This window comes from Oncorhynchus mykiss, chromosome 23 (genome assembly GCF_057628025.1).
Source record: "Oncorhynchus mykiss isolate SJ-2025 chromosome 23, ASM5762802v1, whole genome shotgun sequence".
NCBI classification, from domain to species: domain Eukaryota; kingdom Metazoa; phylum Chordata; class Actinopteri; order Salmoniformes; family Salmonidae; genus Oncorhynchus; species Oncorhynchus mykiss.
This window is the reverse complement of record NC_143044.1, coordinates 24,941,911-24,962,275: the sequence shown is the minus strand read 5'-3', so window position 1 is coordinate 24,962,275 and position 20,365 is coordinate 24,941,911. Positions and strand designations below refer to the sequence as shown.

The following is a 20,365-nucleotide window of genomic DNA, read 5'->3' as shown; positions in this document are numbered from 1 at the left end:
ACTCAAACGCTCAAAGTATATGAAAGATTTCACATAGTGTTTGAACACAGGTCTGGTCCAGAGTGGACGAGCAGTGTCAGTGGGTCGTAATAAAAGATTAACCCCTACCCTGCCGTTAATACAACCCAGCTTCCTTGGAAGGGAGAGCGGGCCCCAGTCGAGAGCTCTGAAAGTTACTGGAGTGCCAGGGATTCTCTGTGACGCCATTCGCTGGGCTACACCCTATGGTTTAAGGGCCTAGCGGTGACACGCTGACCTTTACTCTACCTCGCCAGGCGGTATGCACTGTGTGTGTGCTTGCAATCAAACCATGCAACTTAATGGCTGAAGGGGAAACATGTCAAAGGAAGTATTATTAGAGTGAGTGGATGTCGAAGCAGCTGCGTACGTAAGTAGCACTGCAGAGTATGGCGAGTCAATGCATTACAATGCAACTGTGCTCTGCTCATTCATTCAGTCACAAGATGAAGGGTTGAGGGGCCTGCATGACAACATTAGTCGTATGCCACTATACACCCCTAGGATGAATGAACTTACAGGCAGGCCCATGTGGGCAAAAGCAACGACGACTATACACACTCACACACAAACAAACACACATTCAACATATGGCAGAGGCGTGTTTGACAACCCTGACAGTGTGCGATATGATGGAAGTGTGTGTCTTTACCTCCACTCTTATTCATCAGCAAGCCAGAGCCTCACATTGACATACTAGAGCTCTTTCTCTCCATTACACTGTCTATAGGGACTCAAGTGATTGCTACCTTGGACCTCTTACTATAATGCAGATCTTGTGTCGGTTCATATGGTCATGTATTAATTAGGTAGATTCTATGAATACTTTAGATGGCACCTTGTGGAGCTATACAGTACATGTACCCTCCAAGCCCACTCTCCTTTCAGGCACATGGTGCTAGATACTCTTGTAGAACATTGCAGATAGAAATATAACCTTTAGAGCAGCTGTCATGATTCCCTATTTCTATATGAAATAATAAACTCAGCAAAAAAATAAACATCCCTTTTTCAGGACCCTGTCTTTCAAAGATAATTCGTAAAAACCTAAAACTTCACAGCTCTTCATTATAAATGGTTTAAACACTGTTTCCCATGCTTGTTCAATGAACCATAAACAATTAATGAACATGCACCTGTGGAACGGTCATTAAGACACTAACAGCTTACAGACGGTAGGCAATTAAGGTCACAGTTATGAAAACTTAAGACACTAAAGAGGCCTTTCTACTGACTCTGAAAAACACCAAAATAAAGATGCCCAGGGTCCCTGCTCACCTGCGTGAACGTGCCTTAGGCATGCTGCAAGGAGGCATGAGGACTGCAGATGTGGCCAGGGCAATAAATTGCAATGTCCGTACTGTGAGACGCCAAAGACAGCGCTACAGGGAGACGGGACGGACAGCTGATCGTCCTCGCAGTGGCAGACCACGTGTAACAACACCTGTGGGACAGGTACAGGATGGCAGCAACAACTGCCTGAGTTACACCAGGAACGCACAATCCCTCCATCCGTGCTCAGACTGTCCGCAATAGGCTGAGAGGCTGGACTGAGGGCTTGTAGGCCTGTTGTAAGGCAGGTCCTCACCATACATCACTGGCAACAACGTCGCCTATGGGCACAAACCCACCGTTGCTGGACCAGACAGGACTGGCAAAAAGTGCTGTTCACTGACGAGTCGCGGTTTTGTCTCACATGGGGTGATGGTCAGATTTGCGACATTCAGCGCGTCTGGGACCTGTTGGATCGGAGGGTGAGGGCTAGGGCCATTCCCCCCCAGAAATGTCTGGGAACTTGCAGGTGCCTTGGTGGAAGAGGGGGGTAACATCTCACAGCAAGAACTGGTACAGTCCATGAGGAGGAGATGCACTGCAGTACTTAATGCAGCTGGTGGCCACACCAGATACTGACTGTTACTTTTGATTTGGACCCCCCTTTGTTCAGGGACACATTACATTTCTGTTTGTCACATGTCTGTGGAACTTGTTCAGTTTATGTCTCAGTTGTTGAATCTTGTTATGTTCATACAAATATTTACGTTAAATTTGCTGAAAATAAACGCAGTTGACAGTTTGAGTTTGAGTTTATTTGATTTTTACAGGGACAGTGCACATTAATCAACGTGATTTATTTTTTTGCTGAGTTTAGGTGTCTGATCAACAAAATGTTAATGCAATCTTTCTCTCTCTCTGTCTGTCTCTCTTTCTCCATCTCTCACTCCCCAATCTCTTGCTTCTCCATCTCTCTCTCGTTCTCTCCTCCATCTCTCTCTCTCTCCTCCATCTCTTTCTTTTTCCTCCACCTCTCTCTCCCCCTTTCTTCCAGGAGGCCCAGAAGGTGAATAACCCTGCTAACAGTCAGGCAGCAGATGGGACACCTAAGGGTCCTGATGAGAAGGACGAAGTGGTACCTGCCAGCGAGGTGGGGTGGATGACCTCTGTGAAGGACTGGGCCGGGGTCATGATATCAGCACAGACACTCACCGGCAGAGTCCTGGTATGTGCCCGAAGCATGTTTATGTGTGTGTGTGTGTGTGTGTGTGTGCGCGCCTGTGTGTGTGTAGGGGTGTGTTGGTGCTTTTATTTTGAGCTGCTCTCAATCTCAAACCCCTGAAGATATTCTACCTGTAGTTCATATTATGTCAGAATGTGTGTGATGTCAGACATAATAGACCTAGCAGAAGTATAACTGAGTTACTGAGTTATTAAATTGTCATGCCACTGGGATAGCATGTCAATTTCCTGGGATACATTCTCAGCTACGTTACGGTTAGATTGGAGGGTGTGTAGAACATGTGGTGTGTGTTTGTGACCAAAGACTGACAGGGTACACAGGGGTTGGAGGGAGGGAGCAAAGGACCCCTTGTCTGCGTCTGCTGCAGTGTAATCAGCTGATGATAAATCTGTCTGCTAGGCACGGCTGGAATAAAGCATCTGGACTCCCAGCATGAGCTGTATTTAAAACCAGACAAAGGAAACTCCTACATTTTACAAAGGGAAGAAACTCATATTTTTTATTTGTAAAGGTAGAATGTTTTCTTTTTTGAAATATTGATACATATAACATATGATAAGCCTGATTGTAAGACATACAGGCTAATAAATGCTTATAAAAAGTACCAAATGCTTATAAAAAGGTATTGATTTAGGTTTTTCGTAGATGTTTGGTGTTTTGGGGGACTGAATAAATACGAAACTCGAAGCGTTGGCCAAAACAAACACACAAAACTATAAAACAATCAACCCTAAAAGTGTAATTGTTAATATTTGGTGAGATGTGAATTCTTCACGTCTCCTTAGAATATGTGTGGTGGGGTGTGTCCTCTCTAAAGCACCTGTCTGATATTGAGGAGAAATTAAGCAGAGGTCTGAATAGAGCAGTACTCTGCATAGAAATATCTCACCTACTGTGATATTGTCTAGGTTTCTGCACCATATGCCTGCTTACTGACGCTGTAATGATATGATGGGAATGCACTCTAAACAATTAAGTGTGTATGCAGGTGAATGAGTGTGCGTGTGCATGTTTCAAGTGTTTGCACACATCTTGACATGTACAGTGTGTGTGGGCGGTGTTGTGGGACTCTTGCCATCCACCAGGCCTTTTCTGCAGATCAAAGCTGCGAGGAGCGTCTGTGTTCACTGAGCCTGTTTCCATGTTACCATAGCAACTACAGTGTAGCCGTACTCAATCATCTGAACTGTGCAGGACATGGGTAACACACACACAGGGTGGTGTGTATACTGTGTAGATTCAGTGACATAGGGAAGATAAATAAAGTAACCAATGTATGTGCTTAGAGTCCTAGGTCTCTGTCCATGTGCTGGTCTTGATGACTTTGCTGCTAATAAAGATCAAGTGTGCTCTGGGGCTTAGCTAATTTCCAGAGGAATCTAAATACACCTATCACAGCTTCGCCCCAATGCCTTCTGTCGAGGGGGTACGTGTATGTGCAGTGTATTCAGAAAGTATTCAGACCCCTTGCATTTTTCAAAATGTTGTTATGTTACAGCCTTATTCTAAAATGGATTAAATAAAATACAAATCTCATTAACCTCTAGCACTTAGCTATCCCGGATCCAGGATCGTGAATACAGCCTCAAGCTCATTACCATAACGCAACGTTAACTATTCATGAAAATCGCAAATGAAATGAAATAAATATGCTAGCTCTCAAGCTTAGCCTTTTGTTAACAACACTGTCATCTGAGATTTTCAAAATATGCTTCTCAACCATAGGAAAACAATCATTTGTGTAACAGTAGCTAGCTAGCGTAGCATTTAGCGTTAGCATTAGCGTTAGCATTCAGCAGGCAACATTTTCACAAAAACCAGAAAAGCATTCAAATAAAATAATTTACCTTTGAAGAACTTCACATGTTTTCAATGAGGAGACTCTGTTAGATAGCAAATGTTCAGTTTTTCCTGAAAGATTATTTGTCTAGGAGAAATCGCTCCGTTTGGTGCGTCACGTTTGGCTACCAAAAACAAACGAAAATCCAGTCATCAAAACGCCGAACTTTTTTCCAAATTAACTCCATAATATCGACTGAAACATGGCAAACGTTGTTTAGAACCAATCCTCAAGGTGTTTTTCACATATCTCTTCGATGATATATCGTTCGTGGAAGTGTGCTTTCTGTCCTGAATCCCAGGAGAAAATGCCCGCGACTGAAGATTACGCACCAATTTAGACGAAGGACACCGGGCGGACCCCTGGAAAATGTAGTCTCTTATGGCCAATCTTCCAATGATATGCCTACAAATACGTCACAATGCTGCAGACATCTTGAAGAAACGACAGAAAGCGCAGGCTCGTTCCTGGTGCATTCACAGCCATATAAGGAGACATTGGAAAACAGAGCTTCAGAAATTCTGCTCATTTCCTGTTTGAAGTTTCATCTTGGTTTCGCCTGTAGCATGAGTTCTGTGGCACTCACAGATAATATCTTTGCAGTTTTGGAAACGTTAGACTGTTTTCTTTCCAAAGCTGTCAATTATATGCATAGTCGAGCATCTTTTCGTGACAAAATATTGCGCTTAAAACGGGCACGTTTTTTTATCCAATAATGAAATAGCGCCCCCATAGACTCAACTGGTTTTAATCTACACGCAATACCCCATAATGACAAATCTATTAAAAATATAAAACAGTTACCTTATTTACATAACTATTCAGACCCTTTGCTATGATACTCGAAATTGAGCTCAGGTGCATCCTGATTCCATTGATCATCCTGGAGATGTTTCAACAACTTGATTGGAGTCCAGCTGTGGTAAATTCAATTGATTGGACATGATTTGGAAAGCCACACACCTGTCTATATAAGGCCCCACAGTTGACAGTCCATGTCAGAGCAAAAACCCAGCCATGGGGACAAAGGTCCGTAGAGCTCCAAGACAGGATTGTGTTCAGAAACAGATCTGGGGAAGGGCACCAAACATGTTGACGGTATTGAAGGTCCCCAAGAACAGTGGCCTCCATCATTCTTAAATGGAAGAAGTTTGGAACCAGCAAGACTCTTCCAAACTGAGCAATCGGGGGAGAAGGGCCTTGGTCAGGGAGGTGATCAAGAACCCAATGGTCACTCTGACAGAGCTCCAGAGTTCCTCTGTGGAGATTGAAGAACCTTCCAGAAGGACAACCATCTCTGCAGCACTATACCACTCAGGTCTCCTTAGTAGAGTGGCCAGACAGAAGCCACTCAGTAAAGGCACATGACAGCCCGCTTGGAGTTTGCCAAATGACACCTAAAGACTCTCAGATCATGAGAAACAAGATTTTCTGGCCTGATGAAACCAAGATTGAACTCTTTGGCCTGAATGCTAAGAGTCATGTCTGGAGGAACCCTTGCACCATCACAACGGTGGCCACATCATGCTATGGGGATGCCAGGTAGTCCTGAGCCATGATCCTAGGGCTCAGGTCCTCCGAGAGAGAGAAAGAAAGAGAGAATTAGAGAGAGCATACTTAAATTCACACAGGACACCGGATAAGACAGGAGAAGTACTCCAGATATAACAAACTGACACTAGCCCACCGACACATAAACTACTGCAGCATAAATACTGGAGGCTGAGACAGGAGGGATCAGGAGACACTGTGGCCCCATCCGATGATACCCCCGGACAGGGCCAAACAGGAAGGACATAACCCCACCCACTTTGCCAAAGCACAGCCCCCGCACCACTAGAGGGATATTTTCAACCACCAACTTACCATCCAAAGACAAGGCCGAGTATAGCCCACAAAGATCTCCGCCACGGCACAACCCAAGGGGGAGCGCCAACCCAGACAGGAAGATCACATCACACATTAAAACCTGTTATGTGGGGAACTCCACCCCCCCCCCCCCCATTCAGCTGAAAAGGTGGCGCAGGGAATTCAAAAATATTCTTTAGAAATATTTAACTTTCACACATTAACAAGTCCAATACCTCAAATGAAAGAAAAACATCTTGTTCATCTACCCATCATGTCCAATTTTTAAAATGTTTTACAGCGAAAACACAACATATATTTATATTAGACCACCAACAAATCAAAGGAAAAACGCAGCCATTTTTTCCAGCCAAACGTAGTCACAAAAGCAGGATTAGAGATAAAATGAATCACTAACCTTTTGAAAATCTTCATCAGATGACACTCATGACATGTTACACAAAACATTTATGTTAATAATATGCATATTAATATCCACAAATCTCGGTTTACATTGACGCCATGTTCAGAAATGCCTCCAAAATATCCGGAGTAATTATAGAAAGCTACGCCAGATAACAGAAATATTCATCATAAACTTTGACTTAAGATACATGTTCTACATATAATTAAAGATACACTGGTTCTTAATGCAACCGCTGTGTAAGATTTTTTTTAAACGTTACGGAAAAAGCCTACCATGCAATAATCTGAGACAGCGCTCAGACGTAAAAGTATTTCTCCGCCATGTTGGAGTCAACAGAAATACGAAATTACATCATAAATATTCCCTTACCTTTGATGATCTTTCATCAGAATTCAGTGCAAGGAGTCCTAGTTCCACAATAAATCGTTGTTTTGTTCCATAATGTCCAATACTAGTGTCCAATTAGCTGCATTTGCTACCACTTTCAGCTCACGTGCCCAAAAGCTGACGCCGGTCCAGGACAACTCGCACGAAAACTTCAAAAATATATATTCCAGGTCGAATAAACTGGTCAAACTAAGTAGAGAATCAATCTTCAGGATGTTATTTTCATATATATCCAATAACGTTCCAACCGGATCATACGTTTTCAGCTGCAGCCAAATGGAACGACGGTGGCACCCACAGAGAAATGCGCCACAGGGAAATTGCATTCTGCTAAGACCGTGACTATTTTCCCTCCCATTCTGTCAAAGTTCACACCAAAAGCTCCATTCCAATTTCTACTGAATGAGGACATCTAGTGGAAGGCGTAGGAAGTGCTACCAGATCCATATCTTGTTGGGAAAGGAGGGGGCGATGACGTCAAAGTTTACCCACATTCAGAATTTCACTTCTTGTTTGGAAGATTGCCTGCCCTATGAGTTTTGTTATACTCACAGACATAATTCAAACAGTTTTAGAAACTTCAGAGTGTTTTCTATCCAATAGTAATAATAATATGCATATATTAGCAATCTAGGACAGAGTAGGATGCAGTTCACTATGGGCACGCAATTCATCCAAAGTGAAAATACTGCCCCCTATCCTCAACAAGTTTTAACAGAGCAAAGTACAGAGCGATCCGAACATCTCTGAAGAGACCTGAAAATAGCTGTTCAGCGACAATCCCCATCCAACCTGATAGAGCTTGAGAAGATCTGCAAAAAAGAATGGAAGAGACTTCCCAATTACAGGCGTGCCAAGTTTGTAGAGTCATACCCAAGAAGACGAGGTACAATACCCAAGGTACAAATCTTAACTGACTTGCCTAGTTAAATAAAAAATACTTGAGGCTGCCAAAGGTGCTTCAACAAAGTACTGAGTAAAGGGTCTGAATACTTATGTAAATCTGATATTTCAGTTTATTTGTGATAAATTTGCTAACATTTCTAAAAACCTGTTTTTGCTCTGTCATGATGGGATATTGTGATTCGATTGATGAGTGGGGAAAAAAACTATATAATTAATTTTTGAATAAGGCTGTAACGTAACAAAATGTGGAAAAAGTTATGGTGTCTGAATACTTTCCGAAGGCACTGTAGTGTACGTACATATACTGAGTGTACAACACTTGAAGAACACCTGCTCTTTCCACAACATACTGACCAGGTGAAAGCTATGATCCCTTATTGAAGTCATTTGTTAAATCAACTTCAATCAGTATAGATGCAGGTGAGGAGATAGGTTAAAGAAGGATGAGACATGGATTATGTGTGGCATTCAAAATATTTTAGTGCCTTTTGAACGGGGTATGGTAGTAGGTGCCAGGCGCACCGGTTTGTGTCAGGAACTGCAACGCTGCTGGGTTTTTCACGCTCAACAGTTTCCCGTGTGTATCTAAAATGGTCCACCACCCAAAGGACATCCAGCCAACTTGACACAACTGTGAGAAGCATTGGAGTCAACATAGGCCTGTGGACTACTTTCAACACCTTGTAGAGTCCATACCCCGATGAATTGAAGCAGTTCTGACACAGGTAAAACTAATAAGACAAAACAAAAAGACAAACGAAAAAGGGATCGTGGCCGGTGACAACGACCGCCGAGCACCGCCCGAACAGGCAGGGGAGCCAACTTCGGCGGAAGTCGTGACAAGTTCTTAAATGCATACATACTAGAGGTCGACCGATTATGATTTTTCAACGCCGATACCGATTATTGGAGGACAAAAAAAGCTGATACCGATTAATCGGACTATTTTTTAAATGTATTTGTAATAACGACAATTACAACAATACTGAATGAACACTTATTTTATTTTTTTATAATACATAAATAAAATAAATTTAGCCTCAAATAAATAATGAAACATGTTCAATGTGGTTTAAATAATGCAAAAACAAAGTGTTGGAGAAGAAAGTAAAAGTGCAATATGTGCCATGTAAGAAAGCTAACGTTTAAGTTCCTTGCTCAGAACATGAGAACATATGAAATCTGGTGGTTCCTTTTAACATGAGTCTTTAATATTCCCAGGTAAGAAGTTTTAGGTTGTAGTTATTATAGGATTTATAGGACTATTTCTCTCTCTACCATTTGTATTTCATATGCCTATGACTATTGGATGTTCTTATAGGCACTTTATTATTGCCAGTGTAACAGTTTTGCTTCCGTACCTCTCCTTGCTCCTACCTGGGCTCGAACCAGGAACACAACGACAACAGCCACGCTCGAGGCAGCGTTATCCATGCAGAGCAAGGGGAACAACTACTCCAAGTGTCAGAGCGAGTGACGTTTGAAACGCTATTAGCACGCACCCCGCTAACTAGCTAGCCATTTCACATCACATCGTTACACCAGCCTCATCTTGGGAGTTGATAGGCTTGAAGTCATAAACAGCAGAGCTGCTGGCAAAACGCATCGCTCGGTCAGACTGCTCTATTAAATCATAGACTTAATTATAACATAATAACACACAGAAATGCAAGCCTTAGGTCATTTAATATGGCCGAATCCGGAAACTATCATCTCGAAAACAAGACGTTTATCCTTTCAGTGAAATCCGGAACCGTTCCTATTTTATCTAACGGGTGGAATCCATCAGTCTAAATATTCCTGTAACATTGCACAACCTTCAATGTTATGTCATAATTACGTAATATTCTGGCAAATTAGTTCGCAATGAGCCAGGCGGCCCAAACTGTTGCATATATCATGACTCTGCGTGCAATGAACGCAAGAGAAGTGACACAATTTCACCTGGTTAATTTTGCCTGCTAACCAGGATTTCTTTTAGCTAAATATGCAGGTTTAAAAATATATACTTCTGTGTACTGATTTTAAGAAAGGCATTGGTGTTTATGGTTAGGTACACGTTGGAGCAACGACAGTCCTTTTTCGCTAGATAAACTAGTAATATCATCAACCATGTGTAGTTATAACTAATGATTAGGATTGATTAAGTTTAACGCTAGCTTGCAACTTACCTCGGCTTCTTACTGCATTCGCGTAACAGGCAGGCTCCCCGTGAGGCAGGTGGTTAGAGCGTTGGACTAGTTAACCGTAAGGTTGCAAGATTGAATCGCTGAGCTGACAAGGTAAAAATCTGTCGTTCTGCCCCTGAACAAGGCAGTTAACCCCACCGTTCCTAGGCCATCATTGAAAATAAGAATGCGTTCTTAACTAACTTGTCTAGTTAAATAAAGATTAAATAAAATAAAAAAATCCCAAATTACCGATTTCCGATTGTTATGAAAACTTGAAATCGGCCCTAATTAATCGGCCATTTCGATTAATCGGTCGACCTCTAATACATACATGCTCAATTGCATTCCTACTGAAACAAAAAAATATTGAAACGCATAACAAAAATCTTTCAGTTATAGAACTTATGTTGTCCTGCCTTTCAAGCTTTGTAAATAAAATGCACAACCAGGAACACTTCTGTACTGAATAGCCATTCAAGTTCCTCTTCATCACTACTCCAGAATAGGTCTGGTTTCTTAAATCATATAAAGTACAGTAAAATACATGCAGTTAATTATTATTAATTATTAATTATTATCATTTATGTCATTGAACCTACCTTCAATTTCCAGAGCCAGTATCCCTGTTCTCAACTGAGCCCACAAGGATCTTTTGATTTCTTGTTAGGTGAGAGGTGACATAGGGTTCTGGATCATAGGTGATTTGATCTGGTTAGAAGTTATGAGTTTTGGCTTTAGCCATATATCAGTTGACCATTTTTCTTTGAGGGTGAACTTGTGTTGGATCATGTTGACAATGCATCGTAACGTATTTCTAAATACGTGTTGTAGATCAGCTTCCTGAATTATGACATTGAGATCCTTTGTCCAAGGGTAATTGTGTGTTTTATCCCAGTTGAAAATATGTTTTGTTATTCTGTCCCCTGGCATATTAATAACACGGTTTCATAACCTAATAATTTCACCCCTCTGTCTTATTTTCACTAGGCTCCCATCCCATGTCTCCTTGAATAGCAAGGCTTGGAGCAAGCTAAAGTAACATCTTCTGGCTCTGTTCTGAATAGAGTTAGCCCTGTCTTGGCTTCTTTACAACCCCAGATTCCAGCAGCATAGTTCAATATAGGTTTGTGTGTGTGTGTTGTCTTAATGGGAGCCAATACCCGGGCTGAATCACTGAAACCATTACAGCTCATCACATTGATCTCACATGGAAGCAACAGTGAGCAGGTGCAGATAAGCCTGTGTGTGTGTTTGTTGTTGTCTTAATGGGAGCCAATACCCGGGTTGAATCACTGAAACCCATTATAGCTCATCACATCAATCTCCCATGTAAGCAACAGTGAGCAGGTGCACACACACACACACACGTCCTCATTTTCCAACAGATCATTCTCATCTTGTGGAACATTAAGGGAATGGTAGTTACATTTATCGCTCTGTCTGTTCCTGTATGTGTTAACCTTAACCATTAGAGAGGGAAAAACTAAATTGACCCAAATGTTCTACTGACGGATATGGAGTTGGTAGAATAAGCATGTATGGTTCCAAATTCAATGTGAATTACTAGAGTACTGCAGACAGAATATTTGGAGATTATTCAAATATTAAAGAGATGGTAGGAGTGACCGCCTGCCAGCTTCTCTCGCTTGCTCGCTCGCTCGCTCTGTCTGTCTGTCTGTCTGTCGGAGTGAGAGACGCTTTATAGCAATATGAAAAGACAAAAGAAGAGTATCTGAGTGACTCAGCAGGTTGTGACACTACAGTAAATGGTTAATCCACTCACCATGTCCCTGGTCTATAGACCTCCGGGTTAACTGTAATCTCATAATGTGGAGAGGAAGGGAATGCTTCCAGTGAAGGATTATATCCTCTCTATTATTGATATAGTCCTCTTTCTTCTCCCTGCTATTACTGGACTCTGCAGGACCAGACTGCAGGCAGAAATGGGTCAGAGCAGACATCTTTCTTGTTTTATGGGATCTTGGGTGGGAACCAGTAACCATCTGCTGTCATGGCCTTTTCCCAACCCTGTGGCGGTGGCCATCTCGCTCTCTCTCTCTCACTTGATCCCTCTATCCACATCGCATGGCGCTACAGAGGGTGGTGCGGACAGCATAGTACATTACTGGAGCCAAGTTCCCTGCCATCCAGGACCTCGATATCAGGTGGTGTCAGAGGAAGGCCCGGAAAACTCCAGCCAACTTAGCCATTCTCTCTGCTTCCGCACGGCAAGCTGTACCTGAGCAACAAGTCTGACAGCAACAGCCTCCTGAACAGCTTCTATCCCCATAAGACTGCTAAATAACTAACAAAATGCCTACATGGACTATCTGAGTTGAACTTTTTTGAATGCTAAGTGTCAGGTCTGGAGGAAACCTGGCACCATCCCTAAGGTGAAGCATGGTGGTGGCAGCATCATGCTATGGGGAAGTTTTTCAGTGGTAGGGACTGGGAGACTAGTCAGGATAAAGGCAAAGATGAACTGAGAAAAGTACAGAGAGATCCTTAATGAAAACCTGCTCCACAGCGCTCAAGACCTCAGACTGGGGGTGAAGGTTCACCTTCCAACAGGACAACGACCCTAAGCACACAGCCAAGACAATGCAGGAGTGGCTTCGGGACAAGTCTCTGAAAGTCGTTGAGAGGCCCAGCCAGAGCCCTGACTTGAACCTGATCGAACTCTGGAGAGACCTGAAAATAGCTGTGCAGCAACGCTCCCCATCCAACCTGACAGAGCTTGTGAGGGTCTGCAGAGAGGAATGGGAGAAACTCTCCAAATACAAGTGTGACAAGCTTGTAGCGTCATACCCAAGAAGACTCAAGGCTGTAATTGCTACCACAGGTGCTTCCACAAGGTACTGAGTAAAAGGTCTGAGTACTTATGCAAATGTGATATTTCAGTTTTACATTTTTTATGAATTAGCAACATTTCTTTAAACCTATTTTTGCTTTGTCATTATTGGGTTTTGTGTGTAGATTGATGAGGGAAACATACATTTTAATACATTTTAGAATGAGGCTGTAACAAAATGTGTAAAAAGTCAAGGGGTCTGAATACTTTCCAAAGACACTGTATATCCTAATGCCTTGTCACCTTACCCTTATACATATCTACCTCTTATCCCTGCACATTGTAAATATGCTAAGGCACTGACACTGGAATTAACCCAGTATATAGCTTACTGATTTTGTTGTGTTCTTCTTATTTATATGTATTATGTATTTTTGTTCTATTTTATTTTGTAGTACTGTATATTGATTTGGGAAAATAACTGGCAAGAAAGGCATTTCATTGCACTTTTGCTCTTGAAAATGAAACTTGAAACCACTCTCTCCTCTATCCTCTTATCCCTGTTTCCACACACAGTACTGACCCCCTCTATCCTGTCTCTATCCAAGTCCTACTGGGACTTGGGGCTTGGATAACTGTGTTGTAGACAGTTTCCACTGTTGTGTAGTTAGTTTTGCAATGTGTGTAGTTAATTGTGTACTGGGCTGGTAAAGGCTAATTATCTTCTCCCATGGAGCGTGTTTGTATGTGGAGCTGATCTGCTGCTGTCATCAACACACACTAAAATTGATATCTTAAACAGTGTCCACAGCCATAGAGACAGCCTGGTTTAGAAGTGGATGCCACGTCCGTCCTCTCTAAATTGTCTCTCAGAGAATAGCAGCCTATCCAGGAAATCCATCTCTTCCTCATCTCTTCTTCCCACATCTAGTGTAATGATGTATCGCCACAGAGAGTGTGCTCTCACATAATGCAACTCAATTGAATCTAGTTTGTTGTTTAAGAGTCTCATAGTTTCATATTCTGTCTGTCGCGTTGTCTCAGCTGGCACAGGGTTTGTGTGTGTGCGTGCGTGCATGCATTCGTGCCCGGGCCAAATCGTATGGTAGTTAGCCATACACAGCTTATTTGTCTTTTGCCATAATTTATCAGAGGAATCGATGGCAATCCAATCCAGCATTGATTCAGTCATGCGGTCTGTTGATGGATGACTGTTTATACAGGCTGAGACCCGGGGACTGATGGACGGACTGAGTGCAGAGAGACATGGGTGTGGCTTCTGCTAGAGTCCTCTATAATTATAACACAATAAGATGGGTAAGGGGACTGACTGCAGAAAGGAGAGAGACATGGTTGTGGCTTCTTCAAGAGTCAGTCCCCTACTGCAAGGGTCCTTTATAATACACTATACTAGCAGTAGCTCTGTAGGACTAACTGCAGAGAGAGACATGGGTGTGGCTTCTGCTTGCATCAGTCCTCTACAATACTGGTGGATATACAGTGCCTTGAAAAAGTATTCATCCCCCTTGGCGTTTTTCCTATTTTGTTGCATTACAACCTGTAAATTAAATATATTTTTATTTGGATTTCATGTAATGGACACACACAAAATAGACCAAATTGGTGAAGTGAAAAAAACTAAAAAAGTTGTGCGTGCATATGTATTCATCCCCTTTGCTATGAAGCCCCTAAATAAGATTTGGTGATAGATTGCACACAGGTGGACTTTATTTAAGTGTCACATGATCTCAATATATATATATATATATATATACCTGTTCTGAAAGGCCCCAGAGTCTGCAAACCACTAAGCAAGGGGCACCACCAAGCAAGCGGCACCAAGAAGACAAAGGAGCTATCCAAACAGGCCAGGGACAAAGTTGTGGAGAAGTACAGATCAGGGTTGGGTTCTAAAAAAATTATCAGAAACTTTGAACATCCCAAGGAGCACCATTAAATCCATTATTAAAAAATGGAAAGGATATGGCACCACAACAAACCTGCCAAGAGAGGGCCACCCACAAAAACTCACGGACCAGGCAAGGAGGGCATTAATCAGAGAGGCAACAAAAATCCCAAGGATAACCCTGAAGGAGCTGCAAAGCTCCACAGCGGAGATTGGAATATCTGTCCATAGTACCACTTTAAGTCGTACATTCCACAAAGCTGTGCTTTATGAGCTTTTTGGTCATCATGGAAAACAATGTGTCGGGCACAAACCCAACACCTCTCATCACCTTGAGAATACCATCCCTGTGGGGATGTTTTTCATCAGCAGGGACTGGGAAACTGGTCAGAATTGAAGAAATGATGGATGGCGCTAAATACAGGGAAATCCTTGAGGGAAACTTGTTTCAGTCTTCCAGAGATTTGAGACTGGGATGGAGGTTCACCTTCCAGCAAGACAATGACCCTAAGCATACTGCTAAAGCAACACTCGAGTGGTTTAAGGGGAAACATTTAAATGTCTTGGAATGGCCTAGTCAAAGCCCAGACCTTTATCCAATTGAGAATCTGTGGTACGACTTAAAGATTACTGTACACCAGCGGAACCCATCCAACTTGAAGGAACTGGAGCAGTTTTGCCTTGAAGAATGGGCAAAAATCGCAGTGGCTAGATGTGCCAAGCTTATAGAGACATACCCCAAGAGACTTGCAGCTGTAATTATTGAGAAAGGTGGCTCTACAAAGTATTGATATTTTGGGGGTGAATAGTTATGCACGCTCAAGTTTTCTGTTTTTTAGTCTTATTTCTTGTTTGTTTCACAATAAGAAATATTTTGCATCTTCTACATGATAGGCATGTTGTGTAAATGAAATGATACAAACACCCAAAAAAATCAATTTTAATTCCAGGTTGTAAAGCAACACAATAGGAAAAATGCCAAGGGGGGTGAATACTTTCGCAAGCCACTGTAAACTGAGTGTACAAAACTTTAAGAACACCTTCCTAATATTGAGTTGCACTCCCACTTTTTGCCCTCAGAACAGTCTCAATTAGTCAGGGCATGGACTTTACAAGGTGCTGAAAACGTTCCACAGGGATGCTGGCCCATGTTGACTCCAGTGCTTCTCACTGTTGTGTCAATTTGGCTGGGTGTCCATTGGGTGGTGGACCATTCTTGATACACACGAGAAACTGTTGAGCGTGAAAAACCCAGCAGTGTTGCAGTTCTTGATGCAAAGCGGTTTGCTTGGCATTTATTACCATACCCTGTTCAAAGACATTTCAATCTTTTGTCTTGCCCATTCACCTTCTGAATGGTACACGTACACAATCCATGTTTCAATTGTCTCAAGGCTTAAAAATCCTTCTTTAACCTGTCTCCTCCCCTTCATCTACACTGATTGAAGTGGATTTAACAGGTGACATCAATAAGGGATCATAGCTTTCACCTGGATTCACCTGGTCAGTCTGTCATGAAAAGAGCAGGTGTCCTTAATGTTTTATATACTCAGTGTATAAGTTGATAGATGGATAAGGGGTCTGACTGCAGAGAGAGACGTGACCAATGCAGTGCCATAGAACAAGAACCCCCTACCGAAGAGACGGACGGAAAGAAATACACGCAGATAACCAGCCCATCAAAGGTATTGAGAACTCCCTCCCGGACACTGACACTAATTTAGTCTAACTGAATGGGAGAATCCCAGTAGCTAGGTCACCACCTCCAAGATGTACTTACAAAGGAGACCTGAGTGGAGGTTACAACCCAATATGAGGATTATATCTTGTATTTGAGCACACAGTGTTGACACTGACCTTAACTCCGACTGTGCAGACTGTAAATGAACCCTAATGGGCATACTGTACTATATGTCATGTAACCTGATTTAATGGTATTGTACAGTAGACAGATATTTGACATGCCAGGGGAATCTCAGGCTGACAGGTGAGGCCACGGGGCTGATGGGTATTAAGACGGGTTGATGTCACCTGAGAAATGTTGCTGCTCTGCTGAGTCCCGGCGGCGAGGGAAGGGAGGGTATGGAGGAGGTATAAGACAGGGAAAAGAGTCGAGGGGATAGGGAGAAGGGAAGGGAGGGTATGGAGGAGGTATAAGACAGGGAAAAGAGTCGAGGGGATAGGGAGAAGGGAAGGGAGAAAAGGAGTCGAGGGGATAGGGAGAAGGGAAGGGAGAAAAGGAGTCGAAGGGATAGGGGGAAGGGAGAAAAGGAGTTGAGGGGATAGGGGGAAGGGAGAAAAGGAGTTGAGGGGGAAGGGAGAAAAGGAGTTGAGGGGATAGGGGGAAGGGAGGAAAGGAGTCGAGGGGATAGGGGGAAGGGAGGAAAGGAGTCGAGGGGATAGGGAGGAGATAAGGGAGGAAAGGAGTCGAGGGGATAGGGAGGAGATAAGGGAGGAAAGGAGTCGAGGGGATAGGGAGAAGGGAAGGGAGAAGGGAAGGGAGAAAAGGAGTCGAGGGGATAGGGGGAAGGGAGAAAAGGAGTCGAGGGGATAGGGAGAAGATAAGGGAGGAAAGGAGTCGAGGGAATAGGGAAGGGAGAAAATTAGAGGAGAGGGTAGGGACAGGGCAGGCTACCTTGACACTGTATACTTTGACCTAGTATGAATTCAAAGACACCAACAGTTCTCTTACTACACCAGCAGAGACATGATGCTCGATGTCTACTGTGAGCACAAGACATAAATGTGTTGTCCTGATAATATTTTTCAAACCAGATGGTTTAGGTTTTGGAAGGGCTTGGGTTGAGTCATTGGTCATTCGTGAAAAAAAATGTATGCAACCATTGTTATTGTGGTATGTTGCTAAAATATGCATTTTACACAACTAATGAACAAAATGCATTGCAACAGGTCTACTCTGTGACTTCTATGTTGGGGGCTTGTATTATCATTTAGAGGTCTAGTTTCTGTGTGTGGCTCTTCCATTACCTTCTACCATGGTTAACAGAGGGAACAGCCTTGTTTTGTAACACACCTTGTGGTTTTACAATCTGAAAATGGGAGTCCTCAATTTGTCCCAATGACTGATTCCCACTGCAATCCCTTTTACTGGCTTGTCGTGATTATTTCCCCACCTAAGGAGTCTCACCCTTGTTCCCTCATTTTTCCTCTCCTCTGTCTCGCCTCTCTCCATTAAACACCCTGTTTGTCACCTGGAGCGTTATTAGAATGATCCAGACTCGTTTATTCTCCTCCCTCTATCCATCCTCCTCCCTCCATCCGACGGTCTGAAAGGTCAGACCACCAGACAGACAGACAGTGATGTTTCATTTGCTACCTACCTGTCCTCAAGGCTTCTTATTGGATCAGGGTCACACATGACTTATCATTATGTCCCGGGCCCGAGACATTTGTGGCATCTTCATTCATTGTTTCCTTCAAACTAAAGGGTTCAAGACAGTTCACAATGAGAACAGTGACTTTTCTTTAGAGAACAATCACAAATTCAAACTGTTTAAGGACTCAGTGGAAAGACGACACAGTTGATTAATGACCAGCAGTTTTGATGAATGACAATCCTTTTCAAGGAGAAAAAGGCAGAAACTTCATCTTGGGAAGTATGCTGTGTTTGTACTAAATATCGGACCATTTCATTATTTGGTAGAGTTGCGTTTACACAATACCATAGCTCTGATGCCTGTCAGACTTTGTATTCTGTGGTTTATTCTACAGTTATCCCAAAACCCTTAGCTAATTACAGAAAGGCCACTGAACTGTGGATTTCAAAACAAACCATGTGCTCTGAGGTCATTAAAAATGGCCTTCCTGGAGAATGACATTCTGTCTGCATTTGATTATTATTTATGCGCAGCTGAAATCTCCAGCTCAGGAGCTGCAGAGCCTGTTTATTGAGATTGTTGTTCAGCAAGGATGGCATGCTAGTGCAAAACACGGGCATACAAACAGACAGGCGGACAGCTAGCTAGCCAGCCAAACAGACAGTCAGACAGACCAACATTCTGTGGCCAGCCTGGTCACTGTCAGTAGGCGGTGACTCATAGCTTTAGTAATGACGCACAGCAAATGGACCAGAACCTGCACATGCATGGTCACCGATCCACAACCCACCACCACCAACTCAACAATTTCATTAAACCTCCCTTTAAAGGCCCAGTGCAGTCAAAAAACGTGATTGACACTGTTTTAAATGTATATTTCAACACGGAGGTTTGAATAATACTGTGAAATTGTAGGAATTGCTCTTTGCTAAGAAGCTATGTTTGTTTCTTTTTGAGACATTTTATTGAAAACAATTACACTTAATTGTTGCCCAGAAATGATTTGATATTTAGATAAAAACAGCTGCTTTGGACCTTTAAACCTCATTGAAAGATCTGCCTTTAAAAACTACCCCAGACACACATAGCGGACAGGATACCACCTCATTCTACTAAGATCTTGATATGGTCTAATTGGTGAAACAAAACATACACTTAAACATGCATGTTTGTGTGCAGAAACAGTGTTATTTCAACATGCTGAGTTTGCTTTATTCCAACATACTGTACTGTGCCTATATGAGTATTAGTATGTCCACTGTCAGTCTTTCTCTCCATCCATCACCAGCCAGGCCTGAGTCAGAGCGAGTGGGAGTGAGAGGAAGAGAGGAGGAATGAGAGGAGGAGATGGGTACTGCTGTATGTCTACCTCTGTATTATTGGTTGGACAGCTTGTTATTGCAGTAACACGGCCCCTGTTGTAAGATGGATGATGACTATCCTCTCCCCCCTCAAACCTCAAAGTAAAAGGCAACCAAACCCTCTGTCAGATAACATTTTCGATCCACATGAACCCTCTGTATAGTAGAGCACGGTGATAGTGTCTGCGTTGTGAAATGGCACCCTATTGCCTCTAGTGCACTACTTTTGACCAGGGCCAGACACACAATTCTTCTCTGGTAAAAATAAGTGCACTATATTGGTAATAGGGTGCCATTTGGGACATAGTGATAGTGTGACTCTGCGGGTGCCAATGGTTGATGTACCTCATATTTCACCTGGCTTTATTGACCTGGCTGTAACTCTGTCTATGAAAGCCCTGACAGGGAGTACTTTACAGTAGGTCTGGCTGTTCTCAGGTTCCTACTGACTATGCTGTTGTCACTCATGTCATATTTACACACTCTAATAGGCCATCACTACAGACAGCAGAGTGGGGAACCATCTGCTAAGCCAGACGTCAGATCCCTTTACCCCCTGAAGAGATACTGTTTCCTGGGAGGAGAGGCTGGGCTGTGCCCCTAAGACACACCACCATCACCTCTACCCCCTGTTCCTCTGGCTAACAGATTCCATGGGATCATCAGGGTACTGTAACAGCCCAAATATCAGGCATGATATGAGAGAGACAGGTTGGGAGGGAGGGAAAGAGAGAGACGCATGAGATGAAGGGAAGGAAAGAGGTAGGAAGAAAGAAAGAGAGACCGATTTGTTATTTTATTTCCTTTTTATTTTAATTTCCTCAAAACTGCCCTCCTGATGCTGTTAGACCTTTTTC

The 20,365-nt window shown here is 42.9% G+C and overlaps 1 protein-coding gene across 23 annotated transcripts in view; it reads left to right on the top strand.

The window, feature by feature from the left end:
• Positions 1–20,365, top strand: part of kcnma1a (potassium calcium-activated channel subfamily M alpha 1a) — a 300,575-nt gene that overhangs the window by 101,008 nt on the left and 179,202 nt on the right. For all 23 annotated transcript variants that reach the window (XM_036960289.2, XM_090217158.1, XM_090217155.1 and 20 more), the window contains exon 2: positions 2,345–2,515. In XM_036960289.2, coding sequence (XP_036816184.1) covers positions 2,345–2,515 — 171 coding nt within the window. The remainder of the gene's footprint in view (positions 1–2,344; positions 2,516–20,365) is intronic.